The 27,191-nt window shown below is 42.8% G+C and overlaps 1 protein-coding gene across 3 annotated transcripts in view; it reads right to left on the reverse strand.

Moving 5' to 3' along the window:
* Positions 1 to 27,191, reverse strand: part of TSPAN5 (tetraspanin 5) — a 74,746-nt gene that overhangs the window by 17,721 nt on the left and 29,834 nt on the right. For all 3 annotated transcript variants that reach the window (XM_068681778.1, XM_068681779.1, XM_068681780.1), the window contains exon 2: positions 4,723 to 4,773. In XM_068681778.1, the coding sequence (XP_068537879.1) occupies positions 4,723 to 4,773 (51 nt within the window). The remainder of the gene's footprint in view (positions 1 to 4,722; positions 4,774 to 27,191) is intronic.

The following is a 27,191-nucleotide window of genomic DNA, read 5'->3' on the forward strand; positions in this document are numbered from 1 at the left end:
AATGTATTATTTTAAAATGGAAAAATGTCTACTTTCCTAGTCATAAAATTCATGCCGTTCCTCCATGCTGCGCATCTGAATGAGCGTGAGGAACAGAACAATAGCCATTGAAACATGCCAAATTAATTCCACTCCAGAATTTTGTCTTTGTGAGAGAGAAACGAGGTGGGGGATGTTTACAAAACTTATTTCCTTGATTTTTGTTGGTTTTGCATTTCCACAGCAAACAGTAACAGCAGCAGAACTTTATTTTCCAAGCTCCTAATGAAGGAGAATTAACCGCCTTGTCAGGGCAAGGCAGAGTTCAATAGGCAAATGACTGGCATAAACACATTAGAGATACAGATTTTTGCCTTTTTCAAGATTAATGGTTACAAGATCTTGGAACGTTAGTAAACAATTTAAGGGCCTCTTTAGATAATGCATCTTTAGGTACTGAAATTTAAATTAAAGGCAACAGAGAGTATTAATATACCCTTCTGTCCTTCCCAGTCATGTAAAAACCACAGAAGCAAGAAATATGCTTTGAGTACCCTCCAGCTTGTGAGGACCCACAGGACATGAACAGCGTTTTGCTGTCAGCAACTGTTTTTTTTTAGAAGAGCTAAATAATGGACATGCATGAGCAACAACTACGGAGCGACTGCTGTATCACTCCCTCTTGACGTTTGCCCCTTACTGAGACAGTAAAAAGCAGCAAGAATTCCTTCTTGAAAAAAGAAAAACAAACAAACAAACAAACAAAAAAAAAAACACTGTAGTTTTAATTTCAGGGCAATGGGGAGGCAGATTTGGCCTGACAAACAATGGCTGTTTCTATGTAGGGAGTTTAGCCTGTCCTAGAGCACCAAAGCCAGTCTCAATGACATGTAAAAGTCCAGCTTAAACCTTGAGATCCAGATCTGGAGCTCCTGCTCACCAAGAAAACTGTGCAGGCACACAGAAGTACCATACTGGTGCTCCAAATCACACAGCCTGCCTTCTGAGTTGGAGTATTTTCTAGTTATGCTTATTTAATCACGAAAAGCCTTCAAACCATATTTATGCAAGTGATCAGCCTCCTCCACTTTTCCCTCCTTATTTCAGACAATTTTATATGGGAACTAAGTCTGACAAATTCTGCAAGGATCTGTACATTTTTTCCCCAACTTAGCATCTCTACCTTTACAACCTGCTGCCTAGTGCAGACCCCTAAACTTTTCTCCTAAAAACTCCCACTCCACAGACGGTCCCATAAGGTGTCAGAAGACAGACGAGCAATTCATCGTTCATTCTCACTGCGCTTGCATATAGCTCTGCTGCAGGTAGCAGGAGAACCTGGAAGTTTGTTTTCCCAAGTACCTACTGGCATCATACCACGAACACTCTCAATGAGCCTTAAGACCACATTATTTAACATAATACAACCAAGGGGGGAAGTAGACATTTTGTACAATGTTAATTGATTTTTAAAAAGTCACCAGAAAAAAAAAATCCTTGAAGTGCTTTAAAAAAAAGTCAGTGAAACTTTTTTCCACCTGCTACTGAGTAAATGTAGCTTAAGTTGCTCGGGCTTACCACAAGCTCTTTAGTACACACTCTTTCTATGCTAACAATGTTCGTGCTACTAGTTGGGTGTGGGGGGGAAATAAAACCAGCTGCTGTGGATTACTTTTGTTTTTTCAATAGTGCAAGCCCAACTGCAGCGTGCCTGAAAACACTGTGAGACTGTGAGCTATATAGTGCATCCATGTATAGATAGCTTTATTCATGCCCCGAGTTTATTGCCCCCCCAGCTCTCTGCCAGGTTCATGACTCAGAATGCTAATTGCCCAGTTTTTGTTTAGGCCTGGCCGCCTGGCTGTCAGGCCAATTCTGCTGCCTGGTTGACAAATGAGCTCTTTCGCCTCCCTGCAAAGGAAGGTCACGAGACTGTACAGTGTGTTTTTTTTTCTTTTTTCTTTAAAACAAAGTTTAAAGGGGGGAATTCAAGCCAACCTAGCTAAGAGAAACCAGCCACCATATCCACAGATCTACCACAAGCCGTTCTTACCCAGCAGCAAACAGGACTTCTGTAAAACGTGGACTACTTCATTAAAACCTGCATTTTTAACATGGACTTGTACACGATCTTTCTATCTTAAAAAAGATTCTTTGACACAGCAAAAGTATATGCAACTTGATGGCCAGGATATGGAGCAACACAGCTGGATATAAAGCCAGATGACTCAAGACAGAAATAACATCCTCTCCACCATCGTATCAGCTCACAGTGGAGAAGCCCTTCTGAAGACCCAGTCCTGAAGATCCCTTGCTGAGATCTCCCTGAGCCTCCTCTTCTCCCGGCAGAGCAGTCCCAGCTCTCTCAGCTCCAGTTTCTTCGTTATCTTCATGGCCCTCTGCCGGTTTCTCTCAGGGTGGGGAGCCCAGAAGAGGACCCAGCTCTCCAGCTGTGGCCTCACCAGCGCTGAGCAGAGGGCAGCAATTGTTTGCCTAACGTGGGCCAGGATGCCAGCAGCTAGCTCACGGTCAACCAGGAGCCCACCAGGATCTATAGGTCCTTTTCTGCAAAGCTGATTCACTGTCTTACAGTAGGCCATGACAGCAGACCAGAATGGCCAAGAGGCACACGGCAAGAACAACTCCACAGGGGCTGTAACTGCTCTGCCCCCCTGCAGCTCCATGAGGCCTACGGCTACCTGGCACTCGGCCCTGCAGCTTTTGGCCTGGCCATGTACTGTCCCTCAGAGAGCTGCATGAAGAAAAGGTCCCGAATTGGCTTGCCACAGGGCCACGCTTCCATAATTCCTGCTACAAAAAAAAAAAAAAATCAAGCCTCTCTATGCTCACGAGCATTGCAGTTCTTCTGTACCTATACCGCATTTTGATTGATGAGACCACAAACTGAAGCAGTACACACTAAGCACCACAGGGCAGCAGTTGGGGAGAGATGATGCTCATTTTCAAGGAAAGACCTTTGCTTTAGAGCAAGAAACAGCATTTTATTTATTCATTTATACATGAAAACCTACCGCATATGGAGCCTGAGCTGATGCCTATTAAACTGCAATAGGTTTTATTTGCTTGTCTTAAAAACAACATGACATTTCTTCCCTCTTGCAGGATCTGACTACTGAGGGTTTAAGATGGCACGATAACAGATGTCCAGATCTCAAGTAAAAACATGAGCTTTGGCTTCTGGTTATTAACAATTATGAACCCAAAGCATTTTTACTTGGAAGTGGAGGCGTTTTCGCATACAGAAGATATGTAAAACCTAACAAGCCATCTTTCTGCTCGAACAACCTCAAGCTGTAGGGGTGGTGTATTTTAGACTACACAAACTAGACTATAGCTCATTTCCCTTTACATGCTCATTTATTCTAAACAGGAATCATTTGTGTTACCACTGGAACGATATAAAAACATTAAAAACTTGCCTGGGAAGCCACTCTGAAATAAAGTACTTCTCTGAGGCTTAAACATCAGCATCATAAGCTCTGTGAGTATGCTCAGAGAATTAAATTAAACATGTTTTTACATTTTGCTGAGTGACAGCACTCTTTTTCCAAGCCTATTCAAGCCATCCAACATGAGCATCATATAGTAGGTAAATACACATGTATACACATACATACACATTATATATACAAACACAAACTTGCATATATGGGTGTATACAGTGCAAGTTAGTTAATACCCTATTACTAGCCCTGAGAAATACTATTTGTAATTATCAGTAACCAAGGCACATTCACAGAGCAATTAGATTTTAAGTCAATAACTCACTTCTGAATCAGCAAAATTTGTCCTGCGTTTAAGTGGCAAAACTCCAATGTTTCCAATGTGTTGTTTTGTTCTGCTGCAAGCACCAGTTATGCCTGAAGTGAACATCACTTTGGAACTTACTTTGTTTTCCATCAGAAAAGAAAAACATTATGTAACTAAATATCATAGTACCATTGCTATCAACCATGTCTCATTATTTTCAACTTGGCTTTTTAAACGAAGAAGAAAAGGAAACTCCTGGCTTTAATTTCAGCTGATATATTATGGCCAAGCTCTTCATTCAGTAACCCAGTACATACTGACTTGTTTTGTATATTACGCTTTGATATTTTATCTTCTTCCCAAGTTCTGCAGCAAGCAAGGTAAAAATTAGGCTCTGGTTCACAAGTGGGTTCTCTCTCCCCACCCTTATTTCCCCTTCTTCTCATTTCCAAGTTGGTTTTACAGCCTCGAAACAGAAAGCCAGTGGACAACTTCATTTGCACAAGGAGAACCAATTGTTTTGTCTCAGGTTTGGTTTGCTGTTCCTTAAGAGGAGCAGCAGCTAGCCTGCTACGTTCAGCAAGGAGGCTGGAGAGGCTCACTTTCAAGAAGCTGCCCCCTGAGAGGCGCAGGCTCCCTCTCCCTTCCCGGGGCCACGTGCAGCAGGGCCATGCTGCCAACACCGCCTTCAGCAGAGTGATCCAGCGCCTGTGCTGCCGCTGGAGCGTGCATGGGTTGCAATGGTTATTTTATGTGCAAGTGTCAGCCATGATTCCTTGCCAAAGCGTTCTCAGGAAAAATGCCAAGGATCTTCCTTTAGGTGAGCCAAGCCAAGGTTTTATTTGACAGAGAAGCTTGATTTTGTTTCAGTAGAAACTGTGTGGACACACAAAACGTGCAGCATACTGCTATTCCAGTATTTCACCAGAAAAAAAAAGAAATAAGGTGAGTCTGATGCCACATTCAACTTACCTTTTCATTCCATGCCCACAATCCAATGCCAAGAAATGCTATGCCAAGGAACTAAAGGGAAAAATAAAAATAAAAAAATATCAGAATGGGAACTACAAATTTATAGATTTATTTATTTAAACATTCATATTACCTCATCCTTTATGTTGGAAAATCAATTTTATCAGGACTTTGGGAGCTTAGCAAGAGTTTTAAAATATGCATACAGTGTGTTTTTTTTTAATTTATTTTACAACTCAACCAGTAAAACTGAGGGGACTTTCAAGGTTGCACAGCTCATTCTGGGATGTTCTACATACAAATAGTAGATACAATAAATGTCACTTTCACAGCATCACACAAATAAGGCTTCTTGGCTTGTCAGACTGCCCCAAGGCAAACTTCACAAGCAAGCAACACGTTATTTTGCTGTTGTATTATCCACCACACGCACAGAACAACAGTCCTCACACCTCTCACAGACCACTCACTAAGAGAAGGGGATTAAAAGAGAGCCTCAATATACTTTTACTATCTGTTTTAGCAATATTATCCAGAGACATAGAAAGATGTTTAAACATAATATAACAGGGTTTAGGGAAGGGGGAGGTGAGGGGATTGACTTTACAGGTCTGAAAGAGTAAGAATTTTTAAAAACTAAAGCCAACATTTACTAACCCTTTTCATACTGAATGTTTCTGTATTTCATAAAGGAATGCATAAAAGACCGTCCTTTCTCCACCAAGGGATTCAAAAGTAGCAAACTCAGAGAAGAAAATGCCTTCCAACAATGAGGGAAAGGGGCGCAGTATCTAGGTTTGCTACATCCCCATATTCTCCAGTCCACTAAATAATTTAAGTGTATCCTTGCCCTCCACATACTACAGGATTTCCATAGAAAATCCACACAAAGCATCTGTGAAACAAGCAGAAAAGGCAGACTCCACCTCTTGACACCACCACTGTATATTTGGCGTGATACGGTACCAATCATACAGAGTACTGAAAAAAACATATACTGGGAGGCTAAGCACATCTCTAAACATCCACCTGTCCAAATTTAATCCCTGGTTTTTAAAACCGAAGTGCTAGCTAAAAAGAAAATTACACACACTCTAATTTCAGGGCATGTAATTGAATGGTGCTTGAACATCAAACTTGTTTTTCCTTGTGGTTTCTGGACAACACAGCTCACAGATTTACTTTGGCACGTAGCACGTTTTCTCTTAAGATCTGCATAAACAGCTAAGTATCCTAACGATTTTTCTTTGTAAAACAGGACAGAAATGTTTTTCTGTTTAGAAGTGGGAGGAGGCAGGAATATCAACTATAAAAGCTTTCCCAGAAGTGATTTCACCAGCTTCAAAGCAAGATTCCTTCTTTGTTATCTATGCTAACTTTAAGTGGCAGTTCTAGCTTCCATACCACAGGAATTTCCATACAGCATAACTCAGCATCAAGGGGATTACATCCTCACTGCAATACCCTGAAGTCCCCCAATACCCCTCATATCTCTGTGATATCTCCTGCAAGTGTGCTCTGCCTGCCCAGCACTGCTACACGCCGCCAGCTCACCCAGAAGCACATCTACGCTAACTGGAGCAACGCTCTCCTTTTTGACTCGAAGAGTCACGATGGCAAATTTAAACAATACTACAAGGCAGCAAGGGATCCGTCACAAGCTTGGCTGTATTAAAGACAAGGAGAATTGAAAATGTTCTTGAATAGAAAACAGGTCAAGAAAGTCTGCAATTTCAGCAGCCTTAATTGTCTATAAAATATAAAAAATGGATTAGAAAGTACAGTCTCCTGCGGTACACCACGTGAGCAGGAAAAGGTTATCTTACCTGCATCAGGACTGTTCTTTCTCTGTGGTCGCACAGCTTGCCAGAAGTGTGTATAATCCTTCTGACTGGGCTGCTTATTTGAAACTTGACAAGATTAAGCTGCACAAGTTTCCAAATCACTTTCAGACAAATGCAGTTAAGTTCTCTTTTTTTTTTTTTTTTTTTGCCATATCAAGCTCCTTTCCTTCTCTCTTACACAGCCAAAAGTAGCAAGGATGAAGGAACGGGAGTGGGGTAAAAGAAAAGTTATTTAAAAAAAAAAATCCATAAATGCATTTGGAAGCAGAGAATTTTTACTTCTAGAGAGACACAAAGCACTATGTTTTGCAAGGAGCTTAACATAGTTTTGAACTGAGTGAGCATAGAAAAATAAAAAAGAATTTGATCAGTGCACACATACGTAACTTAACAGCCATACACGTCAGCTGCAAGTCTGTCTCAGATCTACCAGCTTTATTAAATTCAATCCAGTTGAGTGTTCTTATTCTTCAGCAGCTGTTGAGAGATACAGGGATAGGGTATTACCTCACAGGTTGCTGAAGGTAACTTATAGTAGACTATATGGGTCTCAAGCCAGACTGATCTCGTTACTCAATCTGTAAACTGAGAGGAGAATGTACAATGCTAAGCTGAAGCACCTAAAAAAACTGAGATTGTCAAGCTTCTGGCAAGCCTGTTAACAAAACCCAGGAAATTGATTCTCTTGAAAACTCTCCAAGAGGACTCACAGATTTACTTGCTGCTCTGTCCTCTTCATATTCCAAAACAGAAACCTCTGTCCAGCTGCCTTTTGAGCAGCTGGTGAAAAAGGAACAATGGTCAAGACCCATTAGGAGAAGAAAAGGGTTGGGCTGGGAACATGAAACGGGATGCTGTACAAGTCAAACACTTCCTGGCATCCAGAACACAGGGTTAGATAAATTAATGGAGGATCCACAGCTAACGAAGAGTGACTTTGACATAGCTTCTGGCTCAGAGAGTTTTCAAACCATCAATTAGCAGGAGAAAATAAGCAGGAAGAGATCACTGTATTGATGCTTTGTTGCTTGAATGCCTCCTTCCCTAGCCAAACTCTACTTTTTTTTTTTCTACCATTTAAACCAAGATACTGAGCTAGGCATGCTGCCGACCTAACCCCCTAGGATCGCTCCCAAGCAATGCCCACCCCTGCACAACCAGCCTGCTGTAGGGTGAAGCTCCGAGGAATGCTCTCGGTAATCCCATCTGGAACGAGAGAGATGTTCACCAGGAGACCTCTCCCCAGGATTAACTCCGGCATCTCTTGACAATTAGGAAAAACTTTTGTGTAGCCTAAGAGAAGCAGAAAGTGCTTAGCAAAAATGCAGGGGGATTTTTGCTGTTAGAAGCAGAGGCAAAGCAGGATGTATATCCTGCTTATCTTGTAATCCCTCTGCAGATGGCTCCGAGAAGGCCTTATTCTGCTTGCCTGCAACCAGAAGGAAAACTTCTTCACATCCTAAGCATGTGAGGAGAGGATGACAAGTATCCACATCTTCTCAGTTAAGTCTGGAAAATTTCATTCACATCCTTTAAATTATTCCAACGAGTAATAAAAAGGTGGAAGTTGGCCTCGTTATCTACTAAACAATATATACAGACAAAGATGGCCTCAATTCTCCACAGACATCCAGTAAGACCATTTCGCCTGACTGTAAATGGTCACCGGATCTGGGACAGAGCTCGTAAAACCTAGATTTTTTTTTTTTATAAACAACAATTTGCAAGAGAACATTAAAATATTCCTCCAGAGTATTACAGCGTTACAAAAAACTTGCACAATAGTACTTTTTGAGCCATAGGCTTTCAGTCTGTAAACATCAAATAAATGTGTTTAGATTCCTCTTCTATAAGGAGCGTGGGTATTTAAGAGCAGAAAGTGTAGCAATACTTGTGCTGTTGCCCTACTTACAGAGTTTATGTGCAGTTTTCAGAAGTGGATTGATGGATAAGTGTTTCAAGCTGCATATATCTTATTCCCAGTCTTGCCTGCATGGAAGTAAATGACTCTTAGTTGCTAGGGATACAGAACGGCATTTCATCTAAAGGATGCTGAGGTAAATAGCAATGTAAATACTCGATACCATTTTAGAGGGAGATGAGCTTAAGCAGAGCCATCAGGCGGTGCCTCGTATAGCGAACGTTTCATTGCAGCTGACGTTCTTAAGTAACCTGGCACCAGGTTTCAACCAAAAGCCCGACAGCTGCAGACCGAGCAGCAAAAAGGTCTGTTACTCTGCCATGTGCATAAACCAGCGCAGGTCTGTGTGTGAACGTGTTGGTGAAGAGTTGAGCAGGGAAGTGCTACGGCACAGCTGCCTGAGATTTCCCTTCCCCACCTCATTACGCACGCACTAGCAGGAACACGTCAAACTTGTGAAAGTTCAGAACCAGAACTTCCTCACAATAGTGTTTTTTATTATTATTATTATTATTATGTTTTTAAGCCCCGTGTTGAGGCAGCACGTAGACCTGCCAGCTGCCCCAAGAGCTGCGTGCAGCATTAGTGAGAAAACTCAGGGTCCTACAGTCGGTTCGGCGCCTCTTCCCTGCAGGATCCTGCAGCAACCCACACAGCAGGACCTCCTCCTGCGCGGCTCAAGCCAGCACAGCGAGGGAAAGCAGGGTGCACCGTCTTACTGACAACCGCAGCAGTGATCAGGACAACACGGAGAGTAATATTTCACATCCTGAAACGTAAGCAGGGAAGCACAGGGCTTCTGAGCCCTGCACGTATATAAAAGCAGCACTGACAAGTTCCTAAATGGCTCTAAAACCCCAGTGAACCCCTTTTTTCCTCCTCTCCAGTTCCAGCAATGTTTCCATTCCCAACACGAACAGGTACAGCATCTCATTTCCAGGCGGCTAAACACACACCGTGACTATGGGAAAGGCAAACTGCTCAAAATGTACGTACACGCTGACATATTTATGGTGATGCTTACAAAGAACGTGCTCACCTAAAGCCCATTTCTTGTTTGCTTTGAGACATTACCAGCAAGAAAACTCAATGTACTACAGCTGGTGAATGAAGATGCTGCGTAGGTGACTAATTACCATTTTGGTTCAAAGCGGCGTTCGGATATAGACTGAACATAGATTAAAAGACGTCAAATTCCTTTCTATGTTCAGCTTTTAAAAATACATTAAACTACATTTCACAGATTACTGTCCCTGTGATACCTGTTTCCTCCCAACGCATACATGGAGAAGAGACAAATCCCAGTTTTCACACATTTTCTGCTCAGCTGTATCGGAGACATAACTGATTTTATACAATCCCCCAAAGTAGAAAACCAGACCTGAGAACACGGAGAGAAAAGCTGTCTGCTCCATCTCGCACAACTCTTACCATGATGCTTTCTAATGACGAATTAAGCTTGTAAAGACCCCACTTTTCAGTGCAAGGTACTGGAACTGTTAATGTATTTATTATTTGCACCAGTATGGGGTTTTCCGTTTTGTTTGTTTTAAAAGTAAACCAGATATACTTCACCCTCCCAAACGCGCAGACATTTGCTATTATTTTTCTTATTGCCTTCTCCAGTTCTTTAATTGCAAAAGCAAGACATCTGCTTTGTGTTACAGTTGCTCTATGTATTTATTTTATTGCTTTCTGGTGGTGCAATTGTAAGTACTGCCAATCAGCTTGGAGCAAGAGTCCCTAAAGACTCAAGTCCCTCTCCTCTTGTCCACAGAAATTGATATACTGGAAAACAGAAAAAAAAAAAAAAAAGGAGGATGAATTAGACTCAATTTCCCCTGCTCCAACTTTTGGAATAACAACTCCCCTCAAGCCTAGATAAACTAAACTTAACTCTTTCCAAGTTGCAGCGAGACTCTCCAAACTCAGGTCCTACATGGGAAGACTGAGAAACTGCTGCGTGCACCTTGCCGTGGGCCTCTTCCCTGGCTTCGCTTCCAAGCTATCTTCCAATATCCAGGAACAATTATGATGAGCAGATACACGAGGGGCTGTGAAGTTCGTTATGGTTTTGAACCCTGTAGCCCATGCACTGGAGGGACACAGCCAACGGGTAGTGTTTTTAGCCGGTGTCAACCCTCAACATTTCCCTTTACACTCAACATTTCCCATTACACTGTAACTGCCCAGAATTAGAAATTACTGATTAGATATTAAGCATGGTTGTGTAGGCCTCCCAGGGCAGCTTTTGGAGGCACAGATGGTCTGTGGACCAGGGCTATGAAAGATCCTGTTCCAGACGATAAGGTAACCTACCCTGGCAGTTTCTCTTGTAGGGAACTGCTTCTTCCTAAATTTAGAAGCTACCGCCATGTGCCCTTGATGTATTTGGTTATTCATCAATTTAAGTCAAATTTTTACTTTACGTCAAAATTAAAGGGTTTTTTTTTAGATACTTTTATACTACAAGATAGCTTTCTATCTTCCACTGAAGGTAAAATTTGCAGAAGTAGACATCAATCTGTCATTTCTGCAATAACATGACTTGGCAGGGGGTAGAGCAAACAAACTTGTGCTTCCAAATTCTTTTCAAACAGAAGCACGGAGGAACAAACAGGAGGCACCAAATGGTCGCAGCGCTGTTTACCTGCAGGTTTTATTCCTCGGCAAAAGTTCCACCGTTTGGCAGTGCACAAAAGCAGCCGTAAAACAGCTGCGTGGCTAACTGAAACAGGCTGCTGACCCTTTGTCTCGTTTCCAGACAGCATCAAAAGCACCTCTATTATTCATCGTTCTCCACAGAGGAATCGGGGGCTTGACTAAACATGTAGGGAAAATGCTCTTGGCTTCTGCAAGGTGCCCCTTCAAATCAGGGCTGCTTAACGCGATGCAGCGCTCTGGGGAGGTTCTGCTCCTGGCACCCGTGCTGGACTTGTTTTGGGGACTTGTTTTGGGGACTATGCAGTGCTATCACGGCCATTTCATTTGGAGGCATTACGTTTGTTTGAAGAATAAATGTGTTGAAGAAACAGAACCATGTTGTAAGGTTTCCAGCTTACTGTGAAAGGATCTGTTCTCATACGGTACCAACCCAACCAACAGCATGAGCAGTATCTTCTAGGTCATACAAAAGGTTCATATGTTAAGAACCATCTTTCATTCCTGATTTCATTGTCGCTTTGAACTACATTATTTCCACAAACTCTGATTCCTGATGACTGCATTGCCTTTGCCTCCTGTAAGACCTTCCAGCTTGCACAAATGTTAATAGCCAATTCCTTCTGTTGAGGCATAGCAGGAGGGAAAAAAAAAATAAATAAAAGCATTACAAAATCTCTTCGAGGGATGTGGAAACGTAGCTGTAGTACGTACAGATGGCTCGCTAGGAGCAAAGCTATAAAAAGGGAGTGATGCTGCCTTACAAAGACCCTACTGCTGCAGAGCTGTGCTCCTGCGGTCAGTCCTTGCCCACCACTCCTCCACGGGGGAGGTGGCGTGCAGAGCGCATGAGCCCACCAGACAAGCTCATTTTCACCCTTACCTGTAAGAGCAAAGCTGCTGCTTGTTTGATCCCAGCTTTACCTGCACAGTCATTAGTGAGGAGGACAGTGGAAATGGTTGGAAATGGAGCACAGACGGGAAACGGATTTCCTTGCTTCCTGCTCAGCCCCAGAAGGATTTCCAGGCAGAAGGTGTATCAGAGCACAAAGCGGCTTCTTAATAGGAAAAAAGAATCCTGGGCAAGTTTTCATGCTTGTTTGGACACTGCTTTAACAGAAAACATCCTGTTTTTAGCATTGGGTGCCACAGAAAATCAGTTTCCCATGGAACATTTGTCCTACGCAGAATCTCAAGCGGGACCTCTGCAACCCACGGGGTCCCAACGCAAGCCTTCCAGGCAAAAGCTGCTGTGCTCGGCTCATTTGGGTCAAAGTTAATACGACTCTGGGGAACTCTGCCTTTAAGAGTCCCACGAGACCTTGTTGAACAGTGCTGCTTTGGGCACACGGCATGACAGTGACGTGTTAGGGCACAAACTGAATAAAAACAGCAGACCTCTGTCAGAGTGAGGGGCTCCAAAGGCCTCCTGAGTGCCCCAACAGCAGACTCCTCGCCCCTAATATTCATAGAAGGAGCAAAGGATGCACCTCAGCTGTTAACCAGAGACAATTAATTCCAGCTAAAAACACCAGCATAAAGAAGGCAGGGATAAAAGGTAGGGCTGGGATAAAAACTTGAGCACAAATGGAGAACATGTGCAGCATTACACGGCTAACCCGGAGCTCAACACCTCCCTGCCTGCTCTGCAATTTGAAGCCAAGCAGGCTGAGAAAATAAACATTTTGCAGCACAATAGCACCAGCCTAACACTGCAGAGAAAAAAAAAAAAAAAAAACAGCTTAGGATCTTAAAAACATTACTGCAGCTTTACCCAAAGGCAACGATTTTGGTTTTACTGTCCAGCCAGTAACCGTGACAAACGCACAGGCAGCAGGAGAGGAGACATCCTGAAAGGCAGCAGCGTGCTTTCCCAGAAAGGGATTTGGAGAGGAAACCACTCTTAACATAGCTCCTCCAGCTTTCTGCCCTGCTTTTGTTTAAGAGCACATATATTTGGAAGCCACTTCCAAACTCTCAAGAAGTAAACGCAAAGAACACAAATGTCACTGAGCAAGGAAAAGCAACATCAAACAACTTTTTCCTGTGCCTTTTAAAAAACAACTCAATTTGTGTCTTGACTAATATGCCCAAGAAAATGCAGAACAGTCCGCTTGCTTGCTCTTCCATTTCAGGCGTTTCTCTCCCATTTCAAAACCCTTCAGAATGGGAAGTTTCCCCCTTAGTCTGTATCCTAGTTCACCCACTACGAAGTAAGAAGTCTTTCAGAACATAAATTATTTTCCTCTTTGTTTTGGTTTAGTTTTTGTTCGGTTGTTTTTTCCGCTCACATTTTTAGATACTCCTTCACTTGAACCGAAACATCAGGAGACAGGAAGAGACCTTCAAATTTGGTCCTTCCCTGCGGCACAAACATTGCAATTAATCTGCGTTGGGCTACACAGAGGAAGAGCGAGAGGAAAAAAGGTCTTGGGCGACGCACAACTGGTGACAAACTGTCAGCAAGAACCCTTCCCCAGCACCTCGTGTCCTCCTCGTAGCGAAGAAAGGTGACCACAAACAAACTGGAGCAGTAGGAGGGCCGAGCATATGGGCCGTGCAGATGGAAGGGAGTTTAACTCTCCACACACAGTGTCGTATGCTGCAGAAGTCAGAAAATATCCGCTCTAAGCTGAAAACTTGTTCACTGGAGGGATGACAGAAAACAACCATGGGATTCTGAGCATCTGTCTGCAAGCTAGCAAGGTGATGGGATGTGAAAAATGGCAAAACAAGATTTTATGACATTTAAAAAAAACATTCTCAGAAAAAAATATAATTGCTTTTTATAAATTTTCCTCATTGCCCTAACTTCATTGCCCTAACTCTACATAGGTCTAAAGTTGCCAGCACCACTGAAAGCGTCTGGTGTGGCTGCAGTCCACCAAATACCTGCAGGCTCCTCTTTCACAAATGTCACATCAACGCTGGCACCGGCAGCGTCCAGCTCTTCAGGTTACCGTGTGCCTTACAGCTCCTGTAGGAGACCCCGCTGTGCCCCGTCAGCACGCAGAAATGAACCCGGGCTCTCGAGACGCGTGGACATGGGCCCATGACAATTAGGATGCAGCTGGACTTGATTGTGTAGAACTGCGCGTTTGTTAATTGTGCAATAACCTACACACTGCTAAGGAGACATCCCAGAGAGCCTACATTTAAATGCAAACACACAAAAGCTCACAAGATAACCCCACTCTCTCTCTTTCACGTGTCTGTTTTTAAATTAGGCAGCATGTCCTCATCAGCCCCCTGTGTGACTGTTCCACTTGGGTGTCCCCCGCTCCTCTAACCCCAGCTCTCCTGGTGCTGGCAGCTCTTCTCTTTTCCAAATTTGACTTTTTCACTCTGATTGTACCAGTCGGAATCCGTGTGTCATTTAGACGTACCTCCATCCATATCTCACATCGATCCCATGACACCTGGCAAGGAAAGCACTGACCCATGTCCAGGCAGGGAGCACGGAAGGGGCCCAGGGGATTGCAGCTGTGGTTTTGGCCCCGACTCGCTCTCCTGGCTGCACTCGCGTGGCCTCTGCTTGATTTCGGTCACCGCCAAATAGGAACAAGCAAGTGCAGGGTGCAGCCTGACCCTCTACCCTGACGCACCAAATCGTGCTACTGTACTCCACAGCAGCCGCCCTGGGGGCACCGAAAAGGGAAGAAAGGAGAGCAGTGTGCGTGAGGACAGAAATGTCACTGATGGCTTTTGGCCCTGCCGCCAGTTCAAGCAGTAATTAGCGCTAACAACTCTTGCCTTGGAGCAGAAGGGGAAATGAGTTGTGTGTGTAAGGGATGCGCCCCAAATTCAGGAGTGGGGTTCTTCCCCTGGCCTGAACTGTAGTCGATCCGTATGATGTTTGTGTAACGATGCAGGACATGGGATCCGTGGCCTAGCTTTCCTCACCAGCAGTTCAGTCTCTCGCTGCCTCGCTCCTACTCATGCCTCTCCTGCACAGCCCCAGGCAAGCCGAGCATCCCCCGGGATGCACCAGGGGGGCACTTTGAAGCCCCGTTTGGTGAAGCGAGCCCCCTGCGCTCCCCCACCGCTGTCTGTGCACAAACAGAGAGCTCATGACCAGACGCGAGGCCATGTGGAGGCTGGAGCTGTGAAAGCAGCAGCAGAAGGAGCAAGCCCACACTCTGCAACGCTTCCAGTGACTAAGAGAGATTGGGTTTGGCTGCTGGCTGGGCCAACTGTCTGTTCCCGTACGACACCGCATCAACCTAGAGGTAGACAACAGAACCAAAGATGTTTGGAAAAAAATATATTCTTTTTTTGGATGTTGGAAAAAAGTGTGGAAGAAATCTGGCTTCGTTAGTTCTCCAGGCAAAGTGCATACAACGATCACATTAAACTAAGGCATTATCCTCCAGGTTTTCCCTTCTGACTGTAATTGCAGCTGGGAAGTGCTAGAAGCTTTTAAAAAACCTCCCCCAGTTACTGCTGAAGTCCCGGGTACCCGGCTTAGAAGAACTTACTTATTAACACAAACGTAGTTAAAGTGGGAAGTGGAAACAAACACACAGTGGTAAACCAGTAAGTTGTTCTTTGTTCTGAAGCCACCCATTTGTATCACAGGCTCAGTAAGCTAAAAATAGAGCCGCAGGATCTGAAGCCACCTGCTGCATCTCCTCTTTAAAAATATTTTCTTCAGAAAGCCAAATTTTGATCGGAACATTTACCACCCTTCCCAGATCTTCTGCTTTGCCACTTTACACTACAAGCAATCAGTTTTGCAGCTCAAAGGGTTTCACCTCCCAGAATAGCTACCTATATTTCTGCATTCTTTCACAGAATGCAGTAGTCCAATTTTCTTTAAATGGTTACCTCCTTGCAAAACTAAGGCATCTTACAGGTCTCACCTTTCCTGGAGGAGAAAACAAAAAAACAACAACCAAAAAAAAATAAAATAATAACATTTAGAGAGTTCACTCTTTTCATCAGCTTAAGGATTTCCTCGATTCTCACCTCCCAGTAAATATAAAATAATTGGATCCGGTTTGAATCCTAAGAATATACTCATATATAAAAGACATTGATTTCCTTCTACACACAACTTCACCAATCAATGTAACAACAACTTAAGCAGGGGCCCTGGTAATCTGCCTGCTTCTGTCATGTGAATCAGCAGTAACTGTGGGAAAAAAAAAAAAAAACAAACACCAAGGACCCCGAGCTCCCAGATAGCTTGTTCTATGCATTGGAACAAACAGTAAAGAAAATGTATTTTGACTAATTCACCACATTACTATGCAAGTTTTCCGTAAGTCAGGCCTGAAAGCACTGGGAGTTTGTGCCAAGATAACACAACAGCAGCTCTGTGGGTCAGTCTCACCTGACAGAAGCAATACAATTAAGAGCTCAGCTTAAGCTCAGGGATAGACTTTCTACTTAATTCACTCTTCCAGATCCCGTCACCAAGGACTTCCCGGGTACCCAGCCACTCCGCTGTCCCAGAATTACACAGGAATGGCAATAATAAAGGCAATAAACCTACTACATGTGTACACATTCATATATACACGCACTTAAAAATCTGTACAGTATTCTCCCGTACAGTCTTGTAAGTTAATGCACAATATTAGTAAATCTAAAAATGGGAAAAAAACAAATGGCATATTGTTGTTATCATTTTCTGGCTCCAAAAGAGAAAATATTATCAGGAACTATATAAAAAAATCCTGTACCTTGGACTTGCATTTTCCCTCCCTTCCCTTTTTTCCTTTTTCTTTAAAGGGTGTTTTTGTAGGTCTGACTCCTTTCTAATATTTATACTGCAGTTAAACTCAAATTGGTTTGTTTTCCTGTGCTCAGTGAACTTGAAAATTGCCCATCTGAAGAAGTCCCCTTGGCACTACAGTAAGCAACTGCTATTCTTAGCACACTCTCACCACACGGAGCATGGAAAGCTGCACGATAAGCATCCAGGTAAGTTCTCGCTACCTCATTTCAGAGTGGAAGCGAACGCGACGCCCTGTCACAGCACGCAAAATGAAATTCAAGTTAACACCGAAAAAGATCTGGTTTTAAAACGGAGGTGGTCTGTGGCCAACAAGTGACCTCTGAAATGCCAGGAACCAGGGCCTGCTCCTCAAGAAACGATGGGCTTCCACTTCTCCACACCTCTGGTGAGACCCCAGCACAGAGGCTCCCAGCTGCTGTAGTCCTTCTTATCAATTAGAAATTATAAAATCTTTTTTTAAAGTATCCTGATGTCACAATTTCAGATTTTAGTTTTTTTGTTGTTTGTTATTTTTTACCCTGGATTAGAAACTGCAAACTGTCATGTTATCAAGCTTGATAACTTAACCAGTAGTTCCTCATCTATCCCTCCCACACCTTTAAAAACAGGCACTGAGGAAGTCCTTCTATATAAATTTTCCCATCGTAGAAAGACAGCTATTTTTATTATCTTTAACTTAACAACGCTACTGCTATTTGTTTTGCATAGGAAAAAAAAATCCTGAAGTAAAATTCTTCCACCCCGAGATCCAACACCTTCTCCAAAAAAAAAGAAGTGCCAAAAATGTTCATACACAAGCAACCTCGTGTCCTCCATCACCTCACCATTTAGGCAGCAGCAAGTTTTGCCAGAAGCATGTGAACTAGCTCAAAGCCAGCAACGTTTTAATCAAGACAAATTATCCCTGATCCACTTCTCAGAGACCACTCTTTGAACAAGCGCCGTCAATGGAGCTGAGTTTATCTGTGCTGCGTGACATTTCCTCACAATTGCTCAAATCCATCCCACGAAACGCAGGCTGCAACCTGGACAGTCATTAATAAGGATCAGGAAATGTCCAATGAATTCGTAAGGGGAATTCTTCGTTTTGAATTACTGCTGAGTGAATAGAGTACATTGTTACAGCAAATTACCAAAAAAAATAACACTCATTTCAGTGAAATTGCATAGTGTGGCTTTCTAATCCCACAGTGTCTACAAAAAGGGATTAAGAGCAATAGATTGGTGCCATTATAGCAAAAAATAAAAAATAAACAGATGATGGTAATCTGATCTTTTAATATATTTTAGAAGTCAGAAAAAAGGCCTCAGAGGTGTACTATTTTTTTCCATAGAAGTCACTAAAACGTTTAATACTTAATACACATTTCATTACATATCACTGCTTTATTCTACTGCTGAAATGATTAACTCTGACAAGCCCTCTTATGAAGTTACTGCTACAGTTCTGGTAAAATTGACATGGAAGAAAAACACTATAAGACAAGGAGCGCAGTATCTAATCAATTTATGCTTGGCTGAATGAAGAACAGAACTAAAAATAAAGCTCTTTCATATTCCCACGTTCCATTTAGCTTTCGGGATGCTTTACGAAATATTCAGAAGTATTATCTTTTGGTATTAATTGGTAACCCTTTTCGTTATTAAAATTCTGCCCGCTAAATCCCGCTAACTGGGGATTAGGCCAAAAAATTGTAAACATATTTCCCTTCAAAATAAGAGTAGCGCATGCAACTCAATGCTTGGAACAACTTTAAACGATATGAGCAAAAACAAGCCTTCACCTATGACTAATTTATTTTTTCTGTAGATCCTAAGAAGAGAATTGAGCACAAACAAGCACCGGCGGTTCTGTTGGTCGCGTTTCCTTTTTATGGTCACCCACATGCATCAAGGACCGAGGCTACAGTTTCTTCGGAGAGTTGCTGTTTCCAAACACATTTTAATTTTCACTGTGGTATGAAACACAGGAGATGGCAGCTGCGAGGACAAGATGCTGCTGCTGAAGCTGCAGGGGAAATGCAGTAAGTAGGTGCAGGGCCTCGTATTCTTTGCCCAAAGCCCTCCACCTGCAGCCTTTGGAAGATGAAATCATCAAAAAGAGGATTTCAACATACTGCAAGAGTGCAAAAGTGAATACTGGCAGCAGTGCAATGCTACAGTTGCTGATAAAAAGCTTTGGGCCTCGAGTACAAGGTACTGTTTTCTTCACCTTTCACTGACCTTAAAATGAAAACAAACTGCAAAAGTACGTAGGCCTTTTTCTCTTTTAGAGGCGGTAACCTGGATCAGGAACTTTTATTAGCATTCCCTAAGGTCCTGAACTTCCACAGCCCCACCAGACGGCTTGCTACGTCGTGTCAATAATCTGCTGATTAAAGGTCGCTGCTAAGTCCCACAGACGCGATGGGCCGTGACAGCTCAACCACCCGCTTATTACAGCCCGGTGCAAGACACTTCCACAAATCCACATTTTCTCAGTCCGAGCTAATGCAAATTTCCGAAAAAGTTCAGAAACAAGACCAGGAGCCCTGAAGCTATAGATTATATGAATAGGTGAAAGAATGGAGCCGACAGCACCACCGCAAAGAAGTCAAGGAGAGGCACGGCCTTCGGCGCATGTGTGGCACGCTGAGGACCGGCAGTGCCTGGGAAGCAGTCTCTCCTGCTGCCTTTTGTCGGCCAAACAGCCTGAACCCTTGGGACAAGGCCCATCTCAAAGCTGATGGCCAGGCACAATGCTAGCTCGACTGGAGAGGCAAAAAAAAAAGGAGTTTCTCAGGCCCGGCAAGGGCAAAGTGTTAATGAAAGGCTGGTTTCTTATTGTTCACTTCAGCGAGACGGGGTTGGGGCTTTACAACAGATTATTGCTGGTTCACTTCCACTAACATTTTTTAATACTGAACGTAGGAGAAAAAGAAAACAGCACGTGAAAAAGCATTTCGCAAAGTTTTCATTTTAGCAGCCCTGCTAACACCCATGTGTTTTAAGTCACACGCCGTTTGACAGATTTTAAGAAGTCTACAAGACAATCCTGGAGCAAGACTAAGGGAGATAAACGCCTTGAACAGAGTGGCACCACTGTCACGTGAGGACAAGATTTAGGGGAAAAAATAAAGGAGACGAGAAATGCAGGGGCCCATCTTTTCTAGTGGCCTGCTCTAAATGCTGCCAGAAAAATAAACCTAACAGCAGCCTTATCAACCACTCACACCTGGCAAATTTTCATCAGCATCAGGACATTAAAGACTGTTTTGATATCTTTTAGTCACAGCAGACAGCTATAGTTTAAAAGATGTAATTACCTTGTCTGACAAAGCCAGACACGTCTTTTTCTTCATAAAAGCCTGAGACTCAAAGGACAGAGAACAGAAAAAAAAAATAAAGCAAAGAACATAAAAAGCAGGATAGAAGGGTTCACGTGACTCGTGCTGTCTAGCTCCTTTTCTCCTCACCTGTCCTAATTAAAGCACGTTTGGGATCAGCACAGCAAAGCCCAGTAATGCCACCAAGGACCCCACGAAAGCAAGGGCACTAAGCCTGTTTGCCCCAGGCTGCACGCCCCTGCCTTTGCCCAAGTAATCTGAAGTGCTGACTAGACTGAGAAATGATTCCTGTGCTGTTTTAAGCTGTCATCAGGTATCAGAAATAAAAATCAGGATCTCCAGCCTGATAGGAGCTGAGATCGCAGACAGATTCCGGACAAGATGCTAGCAAAAACATGAAAACAAAAGAATTTACACACACACACACACAAATTATGCAGATATCCTTGTTAGCATTTCCCCCTACAGCTGTACTAGCTAATCGTTATCTTTCCAGTTCTCCACTTACTCCTCTGGTTTGCACGTCCACCTAGCTCTGAGGAATGGATAAGTCCCACCACAGAACAAGGCTTGGGACAGCCCTTCTGGGTCAGCAGCTTTCTTCCACTTCGTTTCCACTGCAGATTGCCTTCACTGCATCAGATTATTTCAAACAAAGAAAAAACCTAAAGCACACAGACTTGTTTCCACAAGCCTTCCAGCATCAGCTAGCTCTTACCTGCTCCTCCAGAGCCACCCCAGAAGTATTCAATGACCATCCCAGGCCCTGTTGCCTCCAATGCTGACCAACCTTAAGCAGCTACTACTAACTTCTTTTCATTTTAGCCAAATATTTGCTGTGCAGTCCCAACAGTTACTGTATTTAAAGGACAATTTCAATGTAAAATGTTCTTGATCTAAATTTCAGATTTCTTTAATCTTGAGGGCTGGCTGTGATTTTATTGTCGTTGCTTGGATAGGTTTCAACTTAAGAAAACAAATAATTACCACTTACAAAGAAAGGGATTTGTAAAAGTTTTACTTTTTCTTCCAAAGCATTGACTCAGTTAATTCAGAGACTTCCTCTTCCTATCGATTGTTAGCAACCGCAAAACAACAAAGAAAATTTTGCATCAAAATCGGCAGGGTAGCTAGACGAATATTGGATACACGAAGAAACACTCAATAAATTTGAAAAGCTTGGAAATTTCAGAAGGCAGTATCTCCTTAAATATCCCACCACCGTCCCTGCTACCACCCCAAGTCCTTTAAGACGTTTTTGGGCATCACTAGTTAAAGAAAATGAGAAAGAAAGGGATTTTAAACTGCTGCTTTTCAGCTTACACAGAATCGAAATGTATGTTCCTGGTGACCAGTTCTGTCATGTTTGCCCTGCATCCAGGCAAACTTCTGCCAAGTCTTGCTCCACTTGAAAGAACCAATAGAACAACTATTTATTCAGATGCTTATCAAATTTTCCAAAATCAATAATGGCTCTGAAACAAATCAAATAATGAATAATAGCTTCCTTTCCTCCTTTCTGAGAAGGGCAAACATAACAGGCAAAAAAAAATAAAATCTGACAGCTGTCTTTGTAGCCTTTACACAATGAAAACTGATGGATTTGTTAGGCAGAGTTATTCTCCCCATTTCACACACCCAGCCTGAATTTCCATCGTGCACTTCAGGTGTACTTACCAGACACCCACTGCATTTTGATCAAAAAGTTTCCCTGAGGACACAGACACTGTGCAGCTGTGCAATGTGCAGTTGAAACTATTTTGATTAATATCAACACACAAAGTCAAAATCCTATTCTTACGGCAATATCCACCCACAAGTTCTCTCGTACCTGTTCCGGGCCCCATTATTTCCAGCAAGACTAGTCTTGAGCGTTTTGCAGGAATTTCAATTAACGCTCCCTTATTCCCAAGTTTGGTGGAAGGCTGGTTTTAGTCAATCTGCTAGGACAGCAGGAATGAGGAGAAAAAGCCAGTTGCTAGTAACGTGAGTAATTATCAAACCTTCACTGCCAAAACGGAGTGATGTGACAAGGATGTTTCCAGGGGCCTCTCCTACGTCCAGAACTATTCAACATTTTTGTTAACAACCAGGATGAAGGAAAATGGCGCATTCATCAAGTTTTCTTACGGCAGCTACAACGAGACTTCAAGTTTATTTTAAACAGAGTACAGAGACCTTGACAGAATGAAATAATCCAGTCAGGGGAGACAGTGAACAAAGAGCTACTTGAAAGCAGAGGTGGGCAAGTGGAGCGTAGTGAATGACTGAGCACACAGCAGCTCCTCAAAAAATCATCTCACAACAGGATTACTCAAATGGCTGATGCTTGTTAAGGCTCATTCCAAGTAAATTCTGCCCGGACTTCAAGGTCCCAAACACATACCTAGCATTTACGCATTATTCAGGAGGATCCCCCGGTTCCTGGAGTTTTCTTGCTGTAGCAAATCACTGCTGAAGTTTGGGACACAATAACTGCGTGCCCCTCAAACCTGCCATCACACACAGCTTCTTTACTGAGAGGATATCATTTCATAACAATTTAAAAAAGGTTTTAAAAGACCCGTGGTAAACTGCAAGCTGAATGTGTCAACAAAGAAAAGCTCTCACTGGAAACACAAGCTTTACATATGAGTTTATAAATGAAGCAAAATAGCCTGCAAGAGAGTGTAATCCTTAAGCTATATTTAGTCTCTATAAGGCTTAGCTGGGTGTTACATCTAGTTTTAGGCACTTAACTTGTCCAGAGACATAGAATCATTCAGAGCATCTAAGAAAGCAAAGAAACGACTGCTGGCCTAAAAAAAAAAAAAGAAGTGATGACTTAGGATCTTTATTGAAAAACACAACGGAGGGAAGACTGGTAACAGCCTGCAACAGTTGTGGAAAGAGCGAATAACCGAGGTCTGTGTTCACCACAAAAGCTGCAGAAAGCAGAAATTTAATCAAGGAGGATTCAGACACATCAAGCCCAGCTTTCTAAGAGGAGGACAAGAAAACATTTCAGCTCCTCTGCTGGGTCCCTGTCTCACTGCTTTTCCTGCCGTCACACTCAGTCCCAGGCACCCCCTGGACATCAACAGGGACAGGCTTCCTCACAGCCTCCTCTGGATGCTGGCATGCTTGTGGAAACCCTTCCTCTTGGCCTTATATCCTTAGCTGGTTTTCTTTCCAGCTACACTTTGGCTCTCTTGGCAGCATTCTGGTGCCCAATGGATGTGCTTTTATGCGCTCTGTCTCACCTGTCCTTGATCCTATTTCTTCTGTGCTCTCTTTTTGTGTTTCAGCTCACTAAAACTCCTTGCTTAGCTGTGCGTCCCTTCCCCTGATATGCTTAGCCCTCCAGCACAGAGGGATGATTTGTTCCTGGCCCCTCAGTAAGCTTTCTTTAAAGATCTCATTCTGACCAGAAAAACTGTTTGTTAACAAATATCAACAAAAGAACAAAAGGAATTGATATGGCTTCGAAACCTTTGCTACGTTTTACAGGACAGGGTTAAAAATTCTTTGAGGGCAAGTACTGAAAAAAAAAAAGCCTTGTAAATAAGTTATAACTGGAGTTACTATAGAGCAACTTACAAGCTGTCATTGTCATTATTTTGCCATCCCTCACCCCATCTCCCACGCCTCCAATGAATAGACATTCTTCGCTTTTGAGCTGAAAGCCCTCGTAGCAAGAACAAGCTGCATGTATTGAAAGGTTTTGTGACTGAGACAAAACAGTGCAAACTGGAGAGACTTGTGTAAGACCCCAGGTTTAGCAGCACACACTGAGGATAATAAACCTTTACACATCGAGATTTCTTTGCTCACTCTAAGAGACCTAAACTGTTTTTTTTTGTTGTTGTTGTTTTGTTTTTACTGTGCTGCAAATGATCATTTTGAGAAATGTGACGATCCTACTTGTGTCCCCAGGATGGCAAGGGTGGCAGCTGGCTCCTGACGATGTGGCTGTCTCTGTCCCCAGGCCATGACAGAGGGCAGATCCACGTAAGAATCACATTTGCCGAAGGCTTGAAATCGCTGAATGGATTTTCATGGTGTGTAAATCACATCCCTGCCACCCATAAGCTTCTTCTCACAAACCTTGTGCCTTCCACGTAATGGTGGTCTGGAGTAAAAGAAATATGAATGCAGTTTGCCTTGTAGTAGCAGGGATTTATTTTATTTGAAAGAACCGACTCCTGCTGTAAAGAGACAAACTGCACCAACTGGAGAAATCTGAGAGAACGTGCTACTGCAAAATGCCAGCAACTGTCGCATTCATCACCATAAAATCAGCATTGTAAACTGTAACCTTCTTCAGCCATTCCCCAAAAATGAAAACAGAATGCAGTCTGAGGGGTTTGGTGTTTTGTTTTGTTTTTTTTTTATAAGGTACACATAAGATACACAAATACTACTGTCAAATTTTATTTGCAACATGTCACTGCTTCATACCATAATTCCTTTTTTTCCTCCCACTTCCATTAGGAAAGTTACATTACAGAAAGCCACATTGAAATTACCAGAAAGAAATAAAAGATAACTTGCAATTATGACAGATGCCTGCCACAGTTACATCTATAACATCATGTTCAGGATTTTTCCCTCACTTGAATGAAGACAATTTACAAAGAAAAAAAGAAAAAACATTCCACAGACTGGCCTAGAACAAAGCAAAGCAGTTTGGGAAAAAAAAAAAAAAAAAAAAAAAAAAACAAGAATAAGCAGCACTAAGGGATTTCTGTGATTTAATGCCATTTATATACAGAAATAGAAGTAAAAAATAAACATAAAGATACTTGCATTATTCTACTGTGGGTTATTCCACCATTAATGAGAATATGCAACAAAACCCTGAACAGTGCAGGTAAAAATAGCACTTTCCAGACAGGACTGAAAGCTGAAGAGCCTTGTAAGAGGAACAAAGTGGCATCTTCCCAGAATATTCACTACCAACTTTGGCTTTACCTGACTCACATTCTTCACACAAAAGACAAATTGTTCTCCATCTACACAACAGGAATGTTGCCGAGGCTTCCTGCCGATGGGGAAAAAGATCAGTGCCCTGTTCCTCCAGCTCACCACCACCCAGCTCCTTCTGACTGACAAGGAGCAATGGCACCAGAAGCCCTCACAGCCTTTTCTCAGGTCTCGGTAGTAGAGAACAAAAACTCTTCAAAACACAGACCTGCAAACTCTTGAGGTTGTTTTACAGGCTTCATTGTAATTACGTTTTTCCACAAAGCTCTAGCTACTATTAACTTGTTATTCATTGCTTGAGGCTCTCAGCTTTGCTTGGCTCAATGGTTTTCATAGGCATAGAAAAGATAAAAATTATCTGTCCAAAATTCTCAGTCTTAGCTGAAATGAAGACCCTCAAAACCAAGCCTCCTATCTTGGAGCCTTTGTTTTTTTCAAAGTTTGCTCTGGCAATGCCAAAATCATCTTGCTGTGACTGTATTTTCTCTCTCCATCTTCTTTGGGAGCTGATAAGAATCCCGAGATAGGAATTCCTGAGATAAGAAAGTGATCTAAGATCAATCTTCTTTTGAGCATGGAGAGCACATCTTAGGAAGGGCAGAAAAATAATTGCCAGCAAGGCAAAAGGCAGACAAATAATTCCAGAAGGAATGCCTGCCTCAGCACCATAAAGCTCTTTATAGGATATATGCAGTAAGTAGTTAATAAGCATGTACCAGTAAGTGTACCATGCTAAGCATGGAAGGGAGGTGTGCAGTTTCCCCTTTTGGGCTGAAAGGTCATTTACACGCAAGCTGTAACAGCAGAGAGCTCATGCCAAGAAGCCCTGGAAGAGATTCCTGGCTGGTCCATCTCTAGCCATCCTGGTGCACTCTCGGGTCTTGCAGCCATGCCCGTAAACTGCCTTGGAAGAGCAGCAATAATTTCTGCTGATCAGGTGTCCTGCTCCCAACTACTGATCTTTCAGAGCAAGCAGCATGCGTTAAAGCACCTAACACAGACACAAAACAGATAAATAACCCAACAGTGATTCACAAATTCTTTAAAGAACCGAAACAAATGTTCCAGCTGCTCCCAAAAGCAAGTCAACAAGTATTTATGTAGGCTCACAAATAGAGACTGTGTGCCTCTGCAACATGATTTATGAAGGTGCTGTACTTAAGGAACTTACAGAATGACCAACTGATCAAATACAGAACAAAATACATCTCATTCCTAAGTGGGCTTCATATAAGAAGTGCACACAAAAAAATCTACTCTGAGATTTTATTGCAAGATTTGTGTAGCCATTTCTACAAGCACCAGCCAGAGTCCCCATATAAAAGAGACAGGACTGAAAACACTGGAATTGCTGTTTTTTTAATGGGCTATAATTTATTAGAAGATCAGGAGCAGCTCTCCATTATAAAGGGAACGTGGTCATCTGTACCACTGGTTTAGAAACATCAACTTGGATCACCTTGGAATATCAATGGACAGAGGTTCAGTAACAATCATCCACCCTGCCAATTAATGGGAGGGGAATAAAAGGAGAAAACCCCACAGCACACAGGTGTCAATCCCTGAGTACGTATATTAAACACCCACTACCTTGGGAGACCTCGTCTCACCTCGGTGAGCCTACAGATGCCACTGAGCACTGGGGGTGAGGACAGAAGCCATGGGGCTGATGACCAGAGAACTGAAGGCGCATCATGAGACACACTACAACTGCATGACTGAGAGCTCTGAACCAGGAAGGACCTCTGTAGCAATCAGCTCGCACTTTGAGGGCTTCAAATAATAAGCTGGGCAACTCCATTAAAAGGAGTTATGGTGTCTTACACAGGGAAGCAAAGACAACGCCCTACCACTACTTTAGGGGTTGCTGACACTGCTGATTCGCAGGGATTCTACAGGTGACAGACAGGCTGTGTACACTGCCAGAGAAAGTCTGTTAGAAATGAGCTAAAATTCACATCGATAATGGAAAAAAAGCAAAAACCAAAAAAAATTTAAAGCAAAAAAAT

Source organism: Anas acuta, chromosome 4, assembly GCF_963932015.1.
Source record: "Anas acuta chromosome 4, bAnaAcu1.1, whole genome shotgun sequence".
NCBI classification, from domain to species: domain Eukaryota; kingdom Metazoa; phylum Chordata; class Aves; order Anseriformes; family Anatidae; genus Anas; species Anas acuta.